Source organism: Mastigoproctus giganteus, chromosome 1 (assembly GCF_048544385.1).
Source record: "Mastigoproctus giganteus isolate SK-2022 chromosome 1, ASM4854438v1, whole genome shotgun sequence".
Classification (NCBI taxonomy): domain Eukaryota; kingdom Metazoa; phylum Arthropoda; class Arachnida; order Uropygi; family Thelyphonidae; genus Mastigoproctus; species Mastigoproctus giganteus.
In genome coordinates, this window is record NC_143575.1 from 16600014 (window position 1) to 16614594 (window position 14581).

Here is a 14581-nt window from a genome sequence, read left to right on the forward strand (position 1 = left end):
CAGATCTGGCGAATAATCGGAAACAGGCAAAAACGCAGCTGGTGCTGCAACTGCGGCAGGCATGGCAAAAGAGATGGTCAAACTTCTGTAAAGGAGAAATCACAAGAAAATTCACACCTCAAGTCGCAGAGTGAACCCCACATTGGTTCTTCCCAGGTTACACACTACATACCTACTGACAGGTCATGGTGCCATAAATGCCAAGCTAAATAATATGGGACTTGTAGACGACCCAAATTGTGGATGCGGAGAGATAGAGACTTGGCAACACATAATGTACGAATGTGAATATAATGAGCATCTCCGAACCATCCTAATAACCAAGACGACATACCTTCCTGGTAATCGGGAACATCTTTTACTGGACACGGAAGAAGAATACAAAGAGTTCAGTAAGCTTGCGCAGGATATTTTCGCAAGGTGAAGGACATTGATTGCACTGCACAACAACACAGCAGCTTAAGAAAGTAGATCGTAGACCCGCACCAAATGAGCAAGAGAACAGCAGCAGGGAACCTAAGTAAGGGAATGGTGCCCCTATCAACAAATCCTTACTGACTGAACACCCAGAAATGGCACCTAAACTTGACACTATTAAATAGAAAAGGCAATGAACAAAGGAGGATGCCTATGGCAACTTGACACTGGTGATGGATAAGTCCCAAATCAGCCTCATGTCTGGTGGAACAGAACTGACTATCCACAATGCGCCAAGTAGCAGTACAAGATTCCCTACCAAAACCGAAACTAGCAAATGGAAGAACTGGAAATTCAACTGAAGTATAACAAATACCAACTAATGGAACCATCTTCTAGTCCCCCAGTTGGGATGTTAGGAAGAGCCACATCCTAAATCTGACCTTCTGCTATTTCCCAATCTAAACCGGGTGCCCTAACCTGGTTTCTTTAAATCCCCAACCCCTGGCAGAGGGGGAGTGGACGGTTCCCGTCTCCTCCCCACCCTTAGGTGATATGGCCTGTTGGTGACCCTCTCCCTACTACCCTGCTCGCCTCCCCATATGTTCACTCTGGTGGGGCATAGTCTGATAGGAAGGTGACCCCCCTCCATTTCCAGTGAGGCATGCCTCACTGGAAATGGGGGTCACCTTCCTATCCGACCCCATCTTCTTCCTATTTTACCGCACCGTCTTCACCCTCCCCTCCCAACACTTTCTCTTGTACAGCGACTGCCCAACATGTCCAAATTTAAATCACATCAAAATTTGCCCGACCTTTTAGGCTCTATAGAAATAGTTCTTTCAGCGAAAACCCCACGCACCGCTTTCTAAATGCAGTTTTACCGAAATCAACTGCAATCGGTCTAACATTTATTCTAGGTCCTAGCCACCGAAATCCCAGGAAAGTAGGTGGCAGGACCTGCGAGAATATAATTAGTCTCTTGGTACACCCGACCGGCGTCCCCGTCGCTAGGTATGGAAACGCCGGGTTCCACTAGGGGGCCTTGCGGCCAACAGGCCGGGTGAACAATGGGCACAACAAACTACATACCACATGACCCATACATTACTTTTAAACCTTTGGCATAGACAGGGTACTCTCACTTGATACATAGAACATACGCTGAGATGGGCGAAATCCCCGGAGCAGTCTGACCCTCAACATACCTATACCTGGCTAACAGAGGCGCTGAGCATCTACAATGTCAATCCGATAGTGACAAACTTCCCATGAGAAATGAAGGGGAAATGGAGTACCACCATTAATGTAGAGAACATCACAACCAGACCAATCCCCATTAGGAGAGGTATCTTTCAGGAAGACTCCCTGAGCCCACTGTGGTTCTGTTTAGCACTTAACCTGCTGTCCACCATGCTCAACAGCAGAAAGTACGGATATAACCTCAAAGACGGAAGGTAGAACCTGTGCACCCTCACCAACCTGATGTTCATGAATGACATCAAACTCTACGCGAGAACCGAGAAGGAACTCCAGGAACCGCTTGGGATCACGGAAGAATGCAGCAATGATATTAGAGTGGAATTTCGTCTAGACAAATGCAAGACCAACAAATTGCACCAGGAAAAATTATTCAACCGAAATTACCAGCTGCAGATTGGTAAACAGATCGAATCCATGGGAGAGGGAGAGGACTGCAAATACTAGGGGATGATGCGGGCTCAGCAGTTACAGTACAAGAAAATTAAGGCCTGCCTTAACGAAAAATATCATCATTGACTCAATAGCCTGCTGAAAGCAAAACTGAATTGAGGAAACACAGTTAAACTTAAACATCTATGCAGTCCTATTGCTAACATACTCCCTCTGGGTCATGGATAGACTAATACCGTGTTGGAAGATATCATGAGACAGACAAGTACAATGATGAGCAACAGCCGCCAACACCACCCGAAGTTAGCAATGTAGAGACTGACATTTGTTCGAAAAAAAAGGAGGACGGGGCCTGAGAGGCCAGTTCGAGTAACAGAAAACAGCGATTGCTAACCTGAAAGATTACTTCCAGAAACACACAGCAGCACTCCACCAGACCATAAGGAAGATAGTGAAGCGGTATACCCCACTGACTTAAACGAGAAGTGCCCTCCCAACAACGAGGCACAAATGAAGCTAGAAAGATGGGCAGAGAAGACACTCCCTGGCAGACATTATAATGAAACACAACGAGATTGCATAGATAAAACTGATTGCAATGCACGGCTCACTAGCGGGACTCTCTTCTCCGAGACTGAAGTATTCATGGTTACTATCCGAGACTAAGGTAATCAACAACAGAAACTATAGAAAATACATCGCCAGGCAGCCCCGAGTGTCGATGACACGTCGACAATGCTACCTGGTCTCGGAAACAACCCAGCACATCACAGGATGATGTGCTGCATGATCACCAAGACTGAGCAAGCTCGTAGACACGACCAGGTAGCTAAGATAATACACCAGAAGCTAGCAAGGACATACCAGTTGGTCGAAGAGAATGTGCTGTACTACAAGTAGGAACCCAAGGCAGTACTAGAGATCCGAGTACACAAGCTGCACTGCGCTCGCGAAATAATAACAAAGAAGCCAGTCATGCACAATAGACCGGACATAACCCTTTTGGACAAAAGAAAAGGCTACTTATCTGATTGACATAGCGGTCCCAACACTGGCAACCTTCAGAAAACCCATGGGGAAAACAATCAGGAAGTAATAGTAATAGTAATACTAGTAATAATAATTGTGGTATGTAATGCAAGAAAGCAAGTGTATGCGTTTATGTAGCATCAGCCAAAAAAAAAATTCACAAAACCATCCCCTCCAAATGTTTGTCTAGTTCCTAATTAAATTTATTTAACCTATGAACTGTCACAACGACAGATGGAAGTTTGTTCCAGCAATTAACCACCCGCTGGCTAAAGGCAAATTTTCGCACATCTATTCTACAACTGTCTTTCCTCAATTTGAATTTATGCCCCCTTAATCTGAACAAGTGGAAGAATCCCATCAGAATTCAGCTTGCTCAACCCATTCAAGGCCTTATACACCTCAGTCAGATCATCTCGTAGGTGCCTAATCTCCATCCGCTTCAATTTTCAGAACTTAAGCCTCTCTTAGTAAGAGGATCCCTTCTTCCCCTCACAAATCTTGTTGCCCTTTTCTGTACACGCTTAAGTAAATCTACATTCTTCCTAAAATGAAGCCTCCAGACCTATGCTCAGTACTCAAAGCGTGGCCTGACCATTGCCTTATACAGAGGGACAATCACCTCCTTTTCCCTGATAGCAAAATTCCTGTCTATCATTGACAAAACCCTATGACTTGCTCTTGCAGCCTGTCTGCATTGTTCAGAAAACTTCATATCTCACTGCACAATTACTCCCAGTTCTTTTTCATTTTCTACCACCCTAAGTGTAGTACCACACAGTTGGTACGTTCCTCTGGTGTTACTTCTACCCATATGAATTACTTTGTATTTGTCAATGTTAACCTTCAGTTGCCACTTCTCAACCCATCTTCCCAAATTTTCTAGATCCTGTTGCAGTAGTACATTGCTATTACTCTCATTAACAACCCTGCCAACCTTTGTATCATCTGCATACTTCGACGGTAAGCCTGATATACCTTTATCAATTTCATTGAAAAATATAAAAAACAAGAGTGGACCCAACACCGAACCCTGTGGGACTCCACTAACAACATTAGCCCATGAAGAGCAGCACCTATTGATTACCACCCTCTGTCTTCTCCCAGTCAACCATCCTTTTATCCATTGTAGCAACTTACCCTTAATACCATTCTGCTTCAATTTGTACAGTAGTCTTTCATGCGCAACAATGTCAAAAGCTTTCCTGAAATCCAAATATATGATATCAAAAGTATTTTTTGCATCCAGTTACTTTGTAAGCACATCATATTATTCAATCAAATTTGTCAGACAAGTCTTTCCCTTAACAAACCCATGCTGTGTCTGAATTATTGCTGCAGTCTTGTCTGGATGATCCTGCAATGCATCTTTAACCAGTGACTCCATTATTTTACCCGGAATTGAAGTTAAACTAACTGGTCTTCTGAATCAACAGGGCTTACCTTTATTTTTGATACAGAAAGCTTTTTTTCCAACTCTCCATGTCCAACTCGCTAATAATTCATGGGGAAGGCGATATCAATTTTGCAAGACATTGTCATAAAGTTAGATTTTGGAGGTCTAAACTGTCTAATAATTAAGGATCGATTTTTTTCTTTTTGGTGCTGTGGCAGGAATTTTGAGTTAAATTTAGGGGTCTAATAATTGGATATGGGGTGGTGGGGGTGGGGTTATTCTCTACATTCCTTAAGTCGGACTAGAACTTTTCGGGGTGTCATGTTCACAGGAAGAGAAATACTCGCAATTAATCCGAAACTTTTGTCTTATGTTGTAGTGTTTGTTCTTCACGCATGCGTATAAGTGACCAATCGTCGGACAATAGGAATGGCCTACGGATATTGATGGAAGTTGCATGTAGTTTCATCTCTAAGGTTTCTGCAATAAGTTGTTTGTAGTAGTTGTGTTGAATATTTATAATTTTAGTTTCATTAAAGCCGAATGTATGTCGTTCATTTATGGCGTGGAACGAAAGTTCCGATGCATTTGAACGACCCGCCCGCACTGAAGCTTCGTGTTGTTTTGCTCGAAGCTGTGCCACTCCCATGGTGGATCCTACGTAGACAGTGTCACAATTTTCGCATGGTATACTGTATACTAGGTCATGCTGTAATTGGAATGTGGTATTTGAAGGTCGATTTCTGAAGAATGTGTGTAATTTGTTCATGGGTTTTGCTATGATTTTCATGTCGGTTCCCTTGCATATTTGGTTAAGTTTATTGTACCAGTGCTTGATATATGGAATGGTGATGAAATGACCTAGTATACAGTACACCATGCAAAAATTGTGATGCTGTCTACGTAGGATCCACCATGGGAGTGGCACAGCTTCGAGCAAAACAACACGAAGCTTCAGTGCCGGCGGGTCGTTCAAATGCATCGGAACTTTCGTTCCACGCCATAAATGAACGACATACATTCGGCTTTAGTGAAACTAAAATTATAAATATTCAACACAACTACTACAAACTACTTATTGCAAAAACCTTAGATATGAAACTACATGCAACTTCCATCAATATCCGTAGGCCATTCCTATTGTCCGACGATTGGTCACTTATACGCATGCGTGAAGAACAAACACTACAACATAAGACAAATGTTTCGATTTAATTGTGAGTAGCTCTCTTCCTGTGAACATGACACCCCGAAAAGTTCTAGTCCGACTTAAGGAATGTAGAGAATAACCCCACCCCCCCACCACATATCCAATTATTAGACCCCTAAATTTAACTCAAAATTCCTGCCACAGCACCAAAAAGAAAAAATCGATCCTTAATTATTAGCCAGTTTAGACCTCCAAAATCTAACTTTATGACAATGTCTTGCAAAATTGATATCGCCTTCCACATGAATTATTAGCGAGTTGGACAAGGAGAGTTGGAAAAGAAGCTTCCTATATCAAAAATAAAGCTAAGCCCTGTTGATTCATAATATAATAGAATATAGGAAATATCGAGCATTTAATAGCTCTCTGGTATCAAAACTAACTGGTCTGTAATTACTTGTGTCATCCTTTTGATCCCCTTTGTGAATTTGGGATACACTTGCACATCTCCAGTACGTGCGGACTTCCCTTGAGTCCAAGGATGTTCTCATAATTATGGCTAAGGGTTTGCTTAGTATCTTTGCCGCCTCCTTTAATATAACTGGATAGATCCCAGCCACCCCTGGTGCCTTTATTATGTTTAACTTCAACAATTAGTACACGAACCTAAGGCAGGAGATCAAAGAGATATGGCATATGCAACAAGTTACGATCGACCCGGTTATGGTGTCAACCACAAGTATTGTACCAAAGACCCTACTGAACAGCCTATCAGCAATAGGTCTCGCAGTGAAATCCTACAAGGAACTCAAGAAAGCTACAATCCTGAAGACCTGTAGGACAGTGAGAGAATTCCTTGACCAGACATAACAATAACCACCCTGTGTACTTGGTAGCAATAGCCGTCACGAGGTGGAACCCCGAATCATTGAGAAATAATATAAGAGCAATAATATTTAACCCTTGGGGCTCATATCTGGTGAATATGGGCTTGGCACACCCAGGGTCCTGAACTGGATATCATCATTCTTCTCTTTCTTGGCGAATTCCTTCTACTTTTGACTCTCTCTGTCTCAGGGACCTTTTTTTTTTCTGATGCAGCTTAAGCATCAGGCTTCCTTGCATCATATGGCTAATAATAATAAAACATAAGAATATCGAGGCCGCCGTAACCTAGTGGTCAGGCGCACGGGTACATAAGTACACGTGCCTTGAGTGACCGGGGTTCAAACCCGTGATTACTGAATACGGTGCTGTTCCTTGTATTCTATCTATCTTGTGAATTTCTCTGACCGTTAGGTTGTCCCGGAGTGAAAACATAAAAAAAATTTATAATAACGATTTTTTTTTTTTTTTGATTTAAACGTTCAAATACATCAGAAACAAATAACTGACATTTTTTGTTTTTCATTTCTGGAAATATGAGAGGGCGTTGTATACTTCCCTGAATTTACAAGATCGACCCCAATAACTTTACCGCCGTTCTATATAGTAATTACGCGTACGTGTAGGTAATTCTTTTTTTTTCTGTTAGAATCAGTATGTTTTGGGTAATATGTTATTTCAAGTAGATTAATATTAATATATAGAGATAATTGGTACACAGACTAACAGTGAGAGAGGTCACAGATAGCAGCATTCTTTAGTGAACTCTTAATTTCAAGTGTTAAAATGACTCAAACCGAAGGCGAAGAAGCTGGGTAGGAATTTTAATTTAATTTATACATTATTATTATTTTTTAAATTGTAGATCTGCACCTTTTATGTGTTTTAACATATGCCTTTTAATATCCTTAAAATTTCTGACAGTTTTACAATGCAGTTACAGAAGTCTCAACAAGAAAGTTGGTTTTCACATTCCTCTTTGTGTATTTGTTTCTTGATCTGAATAGGTAACATAGATCCGAGATAATGTACGCCGATACTAAGCATATTTGATAAATTCTGTACTCTTGCACAAAAAATATTTGTCCGTCATTTGTTACTTCGGTTTATTGACTGCAATAAGCAGTTACGATAAAGTTGATAACTCCTTTGTGGAATGTAAACTGAAATCGTAATTCCTTGTATCAGTTACTGCGAACATTATTAAGAAGTTATTTTGCCAGTTCCAGCCGTAACTCCAAGGAAGGAATTTGAAGTCATCTCCGAAAGTAACGCGAAATGTCTGAAAAGGAAAGTGGGTATTTTTGATTAAAATGAATATGAATCATTGGGGTTTTGAAATTGGAATTTTTTTGCTAAGAATTGCAAAACTAGAAGAGCCCGAGAGACGGACTGTTTTAATGAGTTCAATAACATGGGGTTGGAGTGCAAAATTGGTATTTACGAAAATATGGTGTCCTATGATATGACATGTCATAGGACACCATTTACAAATGAAATAGAGCCAGTGAGAGCCCTTTGTATATCCACATGAGTTGGCCTATAAGGGTTGCACTTTACTGTGTATGTATAAATATGAGGCAAGCTGAAATGACAGGCATTTTTCTTCCCAGTGATTTTTATGAGTAGGATTTCAGAAAGTGCTGAGCAACAGGTTTATATTAAATTTTATTTTAAAATTGGGAAAATAGCCAAGGGAACTTTTGATTTATTTAAAGGTAGAGATTCAGAAACGGGTGCCCCTTTCAAAATGGCGGCGAGGAGAGGAGGGGAAAAGCAATGATTGGCGGGTTGTGACACCGCCCACTCACTGCGTTCCCCCTCCTCTCCTCGCCCGATGGATTTCAAGTGACACGCGAACGGCACTTGGCACAGCAACAAAAATGGCTGCAGAAAACAAATGGTAAATCCCAGTTACACGGTAAATCCAAGTTAAATCCAAGTTACAAAAATGCACGTTTTTTCGCGAAAATAAAAAGTCACGTGATATTTGAATGAGTCTGATATAGCTGAAAAGGGGACCAAGAAATTTCGCGAAAGAAAAGGAACAAAAATGCACGTTTTTTCGCGAAAATAAAAAGTCACGTGATATTTGAATGAGTCTGATTTAGCTGAAAAGGGGACAACGAAATTTCGCCGAAGAAAAGGAACCGCAAATCAACAAAATATTAATATAAAACAAAAAGTTACACAAAATGCACGTGATATTTATTAATTTTTATTATTTTTTTACTTTGTTTTTTTCTGGGGGCCCTGTCTATGTGGGGGCTCCAGCCCCCACACCCCCCGGAATTATTCAGCTGACATACCTCGCAACCACATGACATCAAAACACCACAAAGTAACGGCCACCACGGCCATTATGTGACGAACAATAAAAAAAAACGAACAATAATAATATGTGACGAACAATAAAAATACACGAGGACGGTTTCATATCGTCGCGTGTTTCCAGTGCCGTTAGTTACGTGTCACGGAGAACAATACCAATAAACAAAAGACATACCTTGCAACCACGTGATATCAAAACACCACAAGTAACAAGTGCGGCTATTGATTGCGGCCATTCTTTTTCTTTATTAATTTTTAATAATTTTTTTTCTGGGTGCTACCGCCCCCAGACCCCCGTCTATGTGAGGGGTGGTAATTGGTATAAACAATACCAATACTCAAAAGAAGGGGGCTTACCGCCCCCAGACCCCCGTCTATGTGAGGGGTGGGAACAATAAACAATACCAATAATCAAAAGAAGTTCCTCGCAACAACGTGTAATCAAAACACGTGTTTCCTTGTGTTACGTGGCACGGGTGGCACGCAGTGCGTGTTCTACCGTGCCGGCTGCATCCGTCTCTTAAGGAGATCACGTGACGATAGGCGGAGTCAACACCCGTCAATCACGGCTGTATCGCTAGCAGTCTGGAAGGGGCACCCGTTTCTGAATCTCTGCCTATTTAAAATTTCATTTGGTTAAGTTATGAGCCGTATAAAATGTTTTGAATTAGTTCTACCATTTTAAAAGCAGAGGAATTTCCTTGGAAACTGAAACTTTGATTAAGAAATGATAAATAAAAAAAATTATTTTGATTATGTTCATATCATTCAAATGATATCAAATAATTGGAGTGATAAAGCATCCTGTTTTGAAGAAATACTTCGGTAAAAATGTAGTTACTGGATTATTCGAATAACTGAGTGGAAAACTACGTGACTTACCTTTGGCGAAGGCAAGGAGTGGCAGAAACAAGTCACATCCCACACGCTGCTTTCCTCTTCTCTGGGCTGAAGTCGATCTTTCTAGAGGATGTCGTGTGACGTCACAATATGTCGGAGCTGAAATGAAAAAGAAATGGCAATTTTTTTTTTATAAACTAACAAAAATTAACACCACATGCAACCACTGATTCTACTTACCCATGCATTACTAGATGATTTCACGTGCATTAACAATGATGATTGCTCATGCATATCAACAGAAATGACTTTTCCCCATACCCCTACTAATAAAAAGAGAACTCTGCCGGTGAAAAGAAAAAATCAAATCGTCAAGAAACAACAAAACACATGGTCTTGAGATCAGCCTTACCTTATTGTTCATCATGTGACCTTTCCCTTTAACATATTGCAAGGAGAACAGGGGAAAAGCAATGAGTGGCAGGCGTCTCCATCTGTCAATCACTGCCGTGTTCCTTTTCTTCTAGCTGATAGTCTGGAGTGCACAAAAAGCAAATCGTGTAGTTTCACGTTTAGTTGTGTGAATACTCCAGTAACTGCATTTTAGCCAGTACTTCATTGATTTATTTTATAATCTAGTTGGCATATTATTTTATTTGAGTATACTGCATTTTTCTTGATAAGGGATGCCCAAAGTTGGATCCAAAACATTGACCAGAATGAAATATTATCTGGTACAGTAGACTTTCAGAATAACGGCACATTCAGAGTTCCATTATTTTGATTTTTCCATTATCTAGAAAGTTTTATTTTTGATATATTTAATGCAGAAATAATGAGGCTAAATAAGAAATATAGAGATTAAGAATCAATTTTATTAACTGCACATAAAAAAAACATAAACATGTTGACAGTCCAACATTATATTTTCCCATTAATACACTCCTCCTTATGCACCATTCTATTTTCTTTATTATGTCAAGTTTAGTCTGCATGGGTAGCACACTGGTATTGTCACCATCCTCCCCACATTGGGTAGAAAAGGCCCAGGTTCAAATCCCGCCGATGACACAAGGAACTTTTATGGGCTTTTTTCACTCTGTGGCTGAGTTAGTCTGTCTCAGGTGTAGATAGCAAGGTTTTTCTCCAGAAGTGGGTGGTTCATCCAGCAAAACAGGCAAACTGACCAGAGAACACACGCAATTTATGGACACAATTCGCATGAGTATAAATTAACTTTCCGAGGGACCCTAATGTAATAGTTTGGATTATATCAAGTTTGTCACTAAGTTTTAATGTTGTTCATCTTTTCTTCTCTGTATAAGGTTTATTAACTTTAAGAGCCATAGAGAGGAGTTTTTTATTTAAAATAAATCTAAAACAGTGGTATAATATGTGATATCAGTATAGAATTCACTTTCAAAATGGCAAACATAAACAAATACAGTAATCACGTGACTTGCCCTTTTTTTTTTCAGCACTGCAAGACATCTGCGCTGTATGTAAACATTTGATCTCAATGTGCTGTTAGCTCGAATGTTCTGTTATTTGGACAGTTTTTTTTTTTTTTTTTTTTTGTTTGTTTTTTTTTTATATATGAAAACCCCAAACATGAAAGATATTAGAACCTATAGTACTTAGTACTGTGCATGGGTTGGAGGTTCGGAAGACAAAAGATATTTGTGTACGTTAGACTTGAGCTTCTGTAGACTAATTTTCAGGAAATACGTATGAAGGAAAGTTCTTCCAGAAAACGGCAGTTGAATGAATACACGAGGAAGATCAAAAGTTTGTTCTGCGAGTTTGAAGTTGGACAGTAAATGGATGTTGGCTGGTGGCAGCACATGTTCGAAAGCACATGTTTTGAAAGAGAGAGCGGGAATTATAGAAGCCAATTCAGAAGAACAGTGTCCATGGAAGTATCTGTAGAAAAGGCATGCAGCAGAAACAGAATGTCTGAGTCACAGAGTGGAGAGACTCTGTTAGAGATGAGTCATTAATTAACCTAATTGCCCTCTTCTGAATGGAATCTAGAAGCCTAAGAGAGGTTTTGGGGGCACTGCCCCAGATGTGGGAACAATATTCCATGGTAAGGCGGATTTGCGATTTGTACAAAATGAACAGCTGTTTGGAAGAAAAGTAACGGCGAGACTGAAAGAGAAAACCAAGTTTTTTAGATGCAGAGGAAGCAATATTTATAATGTGCTTGTGCCAAGAGAGATTAGAAATCATGATAATCCTCAAAAGAGATATATTATCATGCCTAGAAATCAGTATCACCAAAGATAAACAAAGTAGCAGAAGAATCCTTTTTGCAAGATATAAGACAGGACTGAGTTTTAGTGGAATTGAAGTCAACTAAGTTGTTTTTGTGCCACTGGAGACTACGGTATATTGGTAAGAAATAGGGTTTTTTTTTTTTTTTTTTTTTTGTCCAATTTCTACTTCAAGGATTGAGTTAACTATTTAAAATTTCACAAATAACGTGGAGTCAGGTGTCTATTTTTTTTATTGATTTTGTGAACCTTCAGTTTTTTTTTTTTTTTCCCGCCACTTCTTCAAGAACAAACATTAAATGCACTAGTAATGTTCATTTTTGGAAATTGTGTACATTTAGAATGTTGTTGGCATGTTACAATTGTTTTTTTCCCATGTTATTAACTTTCTTTAACTATATGTGAAGTTCTGGCAATGACTGAAAGAAACTATACCTAACTTTATAAAGTGTTGTAAAACAGTCACATTTGTCATAATGAAACTATTGAAATGTTATAAAGTTTATTATTATAAACTTCTAAAATGTAGCTGTTTGGTTAAAAATGTATTTCTTATACTTAGCATTGTTTTCCTTTTGCTCCTATCATTGTTAGGTGAATGATCATGTATGCATTTTCATGTGAAAGCAGATTTAGATATATGAGTGAGGTGATTGCTAGTGGCACTGATTTATAGTGTTAGAGAAGTGAAACTTAAATGGATATGTTTTAATTACATTAAGTGGAGAATTTTAAATCAAAATGAAAATGTTTTTGTTATAAATAAAAGTTATTCCATATCTGTTAAGGAAATAGAAGAAAAAGCTTTTCTTGTTTAGCGCAGTTCATTCTTATACAAGCTAAGCTAAGTTAAATACAGGAAACCTCTGCTTTTTTGGAAATTTATTTGAAATATGCACTCTTCCAGATGACCGTTGAAATGCAGAATACACAGAAATAAAATGTTTTATTAGTAACAATCTTCTGTCAAATAAATTATATGTTATCCAAGTTAGTTATTCTAAAGAATCATAGGTAAGAGAAACTTTCTCTGTTTCATGCAAGTTGGCATCTAGAGAGGTAAAGCATTGAGGAAAAAAGTACAAGGGAACATTTAATTAGAAAAAAATTGGATTTTGTTAATGTTAACCATTTGCTCTTGAATATAAAGTAGAGAATTTGGTTGTTTTAAAATTAGCTTTAGCCACGGCGAAAGTTTATCAGGTGGCCACTGAATTTCAGTTAGGGAAAAAAACTGCCTGAATACTAACTTTGCTTTCTATGGCTATGTGACACACTGAAGTTTTCTGTTGTGTATATTTTGTTGAGACTGTATTTATTTGTTTATTTATATATTTTTTTTTAGAAAAATTGTTTAATGATTGTAAAAATATAACATAAATTATTCAATTGTTATTTTGTTTTTTTTTTAGGAGCATTAGCAACTAAGGCCATATTGCTCCAGGATGTGCGGTGGTCATTCCCTGACCTTTCCGCATCCTCCATATTTGGTGGTGACGGGCTGGAACCCCAGTCTAATCAAGAAGCGTGTGCTACACACTGCTGCTCCTTCCCATCTGGCTATGGAGGCAGCAATAAATTATTCAAGAAATCTTTTCAAAAGATAGATAACACATTCCTCAACCCGTGTGTTTTAGGGTAACTTAAATCTTCCTTGTTGTGGAACTGTAAATTTATTACTTTTAGAAATGTGTATTCTTATTTAATAGAGATTTAAAAGGGGTGCATTGGATACAGAGATTGTCTAACGTATTCTCTATTCACCAATAGGCACCTCCATAGCCAGGTGGGAAGGGGCAGCAGTGCATAGCACATGCTTCTTGATTAGACCGAGGTTTGAGCCCGTCACCACCAAATACGGAGGATGTGGAAAGGTCAGGGAATGACCACCACATATCCCGGAGCAATGTGGCCTTAGTTGCTAATGCTCCTAAAAACCAAATAACAACAACTGTTCACCAATGTGTTGATATTTATGTCTGTCTGATTAATTAAAAAATTATAATTTTAACCAAAGTAGTTTAGCAGATATTAGTAGTGGCATATGATGCAAGAAAGCAAGCTCATACAGCATCAACCAAAAAAAGAACAAAAAAAAAAAAAAAATCCTTCTCATTTCGCCCATCCATTCACTCCAAAAGTTTGCCCAGTTCTTCCTTGAATTTATTTAAGCTATAAACGTCTACAACCGATGGAAGTTTGTTCCAGCAATCAACTACCCACTGGCTAAAGGCCAATTTCCGCACATCTATTTTACAATTGTTCTCAATTTGAGTTTATGTCCCCTCGTGTATAATCTGAGTGAGAGGATGAATTCCATCAGCATTAAGCTTGCTCAAACCATTCAAGGCCTTGTACACCTCAGTCAGGTCATTACTCAGTTGCCTTGTCTCCCGATTCTGCAATTTGTGGAACTTAAGCCTTTCTTAGTAAGAGCAACCCTTAGTTCCCCACACCAATCTCATTGTCCTTCTCTGTACTCATTTCAGCAGCTCTACATCCTTCCTAAAATGAGGCCTCCAGACCTGTATGGCAGTACTCAAGGTGTGGCCTGACCATTACCTTATAGAAAGGGTTGATCACCTCCTTATCCCCACTAGAAAA

General features: G+C 39.2%; 1 protein-coding gene across 2 annotated transcripts in view; it reads left to right on the forward strand.

The window, feature by feature from the left end:
* Positions 1-7122: 7122 nt before the first annotated feature.
* Positions 7123-14581, forward strand: part of LOC150090584 (uncharacterized) — a 168321-nt gene continuing 160862 nt past the window's right edge. For both annotated transcript variants that reach the window (XM_090378868.1, XM_090378876.1), the window contains exon 1: positions 7123-7345. In XM_090378868.1, coding sequence (XP_090234994.1) covers positions 7317-7345 — 29 coding nt within the window. In that variant the 5' untranslated portion in view covers positions 7123-7316. The remainder of the gene's footprint in view (positions 7346-14581) is intronic.